This window comes from Babylonia areolata, chromosome 8, assembly GCF_041734735.1.
Source record: "Babylonia areolata isolate BAREFJ2019XMU chromosome 8, ASM4173473v1, whole genome shotgun sequence".
NCBI classification, from domain to species: domain Eukaryota; kingdom Metazoa; phylum Mollusca; class Gastropoda; order Neogastropoda; family Buccinidae; genus Babylonia; species Babylonia areolata.
Genome location: NC_134883.1, coordinates 43631674 through 43634173, shown reverse-complemented (window position 1 = coordinate 43634173; position 2500 = coordinate 43631674). Strand labels below are relative to the sequence as shown.

The following is a 2500-nucleotide window of genomic DNA, read 5'->3' as shown; positions in this document are numbered from 1 at the left end:
GTCACAAGGCCAGGGTAGTCACTAATAACCTTGGTCTGACTTGGTGGAGCTTAGCTAATTGCTTGCATGTTTACATTGAAACAGCATTGAGTGGACCGGTCAGCGTAAATGTTTGCCCGAACAAGAGAGAACGTGGCTGACTCAAGTTTCATCTTTGTCAAATAATGTCTGTGCTCATTTGCTGATTTTGTTCGGAGTCCGAGTGTTCCTACCAAATTTCCTGGTTGTTCCTCCAAATACTTGACAGGGCTGGTTGTTCGCACAAACACTTGACAGGGGTTGGCATCTCTTCATAGGTAGACAAAGAGACTGACAAGACTTGGCAAACACGTGAGCAAGTGGTTATTGTGGATGCGACTGCGAGTAAGACGGACAACTGGTTGTGGATGTAGCGATTGATTCATTCATTTATGGGATGTCATATAGGCTGACAAGACTGACAAACGCAGGGAAACGTGTGAATAAACAGATTGTCAGTTGTGGTCGTTGGAAAGGCAGACAACTGATTGTGAATGCAGTGATTGATTCGTTCATTTATTGGGCATAGTAATTATGAAGAAGAATCTCTTCTGTTTGTGATATTGTGCTCAATTAGGAAGTTTGTTGAAGGTACTGTTTTATGTTTTAATGTTCCAGTTTATCTAATATATATATATATATATGTCTGTGTGTGTGTGTGTTAATTATTTCCTTGCAATGAGTACAAAAGAAGACACAAGGGCAGCTTTTAAAACAAATGTTTGGCTGAATATTGTGTATCATGTTTCTAAGATGAAAACAGAGTTTGAAAGTCATTATTTTGTATCAGTTAGTGAATAACAGCAACTTATGTCCAGTGTGCCTTTTTTTTTTCTATGTATTTTTTTGTTGTTGCATTTTTTGACACTTCCAGAAACTATAAGAAATGATTCTCTGGTGATAGAAAACAGTAGTGTCTCTTCTGTTGCCTGCCTGAGCTGTCATTTTCTCCTTGAAGAACAAAAATGTGGGAGTGAAAGTAGGTTGCTCAGGAAAACACAACCCAGTCCTTCCCCCCCCCCTCCCCCAACCCCCCCCCTCCCCCCGACTTGTTTTATACAGTATTTTATTTTCAATAGTGTTAGTTTTGCTCTTGGATGTATCTTCAAATTTATGGTCAGGAAAACACAACCCAGTCCTTTTTTTTTTTTTTTTCTTTTTTTCCTTTCTTTCTTTCCTGACTTCGTTTATACAGTATTTTGTTTTCAACAGTGTTAGTTTGCTTGTGAATGTATTTCAGATTTATGCATTTCTTTGCAAACATAATGTAAGGTGAGGCTTTGTTCTTTGTATCCGCCAGGTGGATCTGCCGCCGGCTGACCTTGGCCCCACATCGTCCTTGACCCAGACCTTGCAGCTGCTGCGAGATGTGCTGGCCTGCCATGACGCATCTGTCGTGCCTGTCGATGACAAAAAGCAGGACTACAAGCAGGTACGTGTGTCTTATTTCTTGGAACAGCTATTTTGCTGCCTGTCACTTAAAACTCGATACAGAAGGTATTGTTGCTCTGTCAGTTAAGGCCAGACACGGTAGTGAAATTTTGACCAAAATCATGATTTTTTATGATTTTCGTTTTTTCGCATAATTTGCTTCTTCAACGTCTAATCTTTATAGTCGGTTTCACCTGGGTACTATATTCACTTAAATAAAGCTTCAAACAGCATCAACATGTGTGATTTCTTGTGAGTACCAAGCACATCTCCTTCTTTTCCTGTTTTCTCAGTTTTGTGTTTTGTCCTCGTAATACCATTTTTCAAAATGCTAAGGCTCAAAAACTTTAAAAGATAGCATGTTCAAACTTGGTACTTTCTTTCTCTGTGTATTCATCTTTATTATAGTGCAGTGGGTTGTATAGTACTAGTAAAAGAATGAATATACAGTCATTTGAAAAAAAATTATGTCAAGGAATTTATACACATTTCAACAAAAAAAATAATAAACATATTTTGGATTCGTTTCCATGGAAACCATCATGATAAATTGCACAAAATGAGCTTTTTAGATATGTTTCGTCCAATATCTTTGCATACCATGTCACAGAAAGCCATAAACTTCAAGTTTATTTCATACGTTTTTGTACTACCATGTCTGGCCTTAAGAGAGGTATAGAAGGTGGGGCTGTGTGTGTGAGGGGTTGGGGTATCTTTTTTTTTTCTTGACCATCTGTTTGCCTCTCATTTTCTTCACCAGGACTTTTCTCTTGTGTGTGCAGAACCTTCGGTTGTGTGTGGTCATGGGTGTGTGTACTGTGTGTGTGTACAGATTCTGTCATGTGTGATCATGGGTGTGTGTACTGTGTGTGTGCAGGTGTGTGATCATGGGTGTGTGTACTGTGTGTGTGCAGGTGTGTGATCATGGGTGTGTGTACTGTGTGTGTGCAGGTGTGTGATCATGGGTGTGTGTACTGTGTGTGTGCAGGTGTGTGATCATGGGTGTGTGTACTGTGTGTGTGCAGGTGTGTGATCATGGGTGTGTGTGCAG

At 39.8% G+C, this 2500-nt stretch overlaps 1 protein-coding gene across 1 annotated transcript in view; it reads left to right on the top strand.

Annotated features, from left to right (window-relative positions):
* Positions 1-2500, top strand: part of LOC143284842 (conserved oligomeric Golgi complex subunit 6-like) — a 23393-nt gene that overhangs the window by 13380 nt on the left and 7513 nt on the right. Inside the window, exon 14 of the mRNA XM_076591913.1 lies at positions 1319-1450. Coding sequence (XP_076448028.1) covers positions 1319-1450 — 132 coding nt within the window. The remainder of the gene's footprint in view (positions 1-1318; positions 1451-2500) is intronic.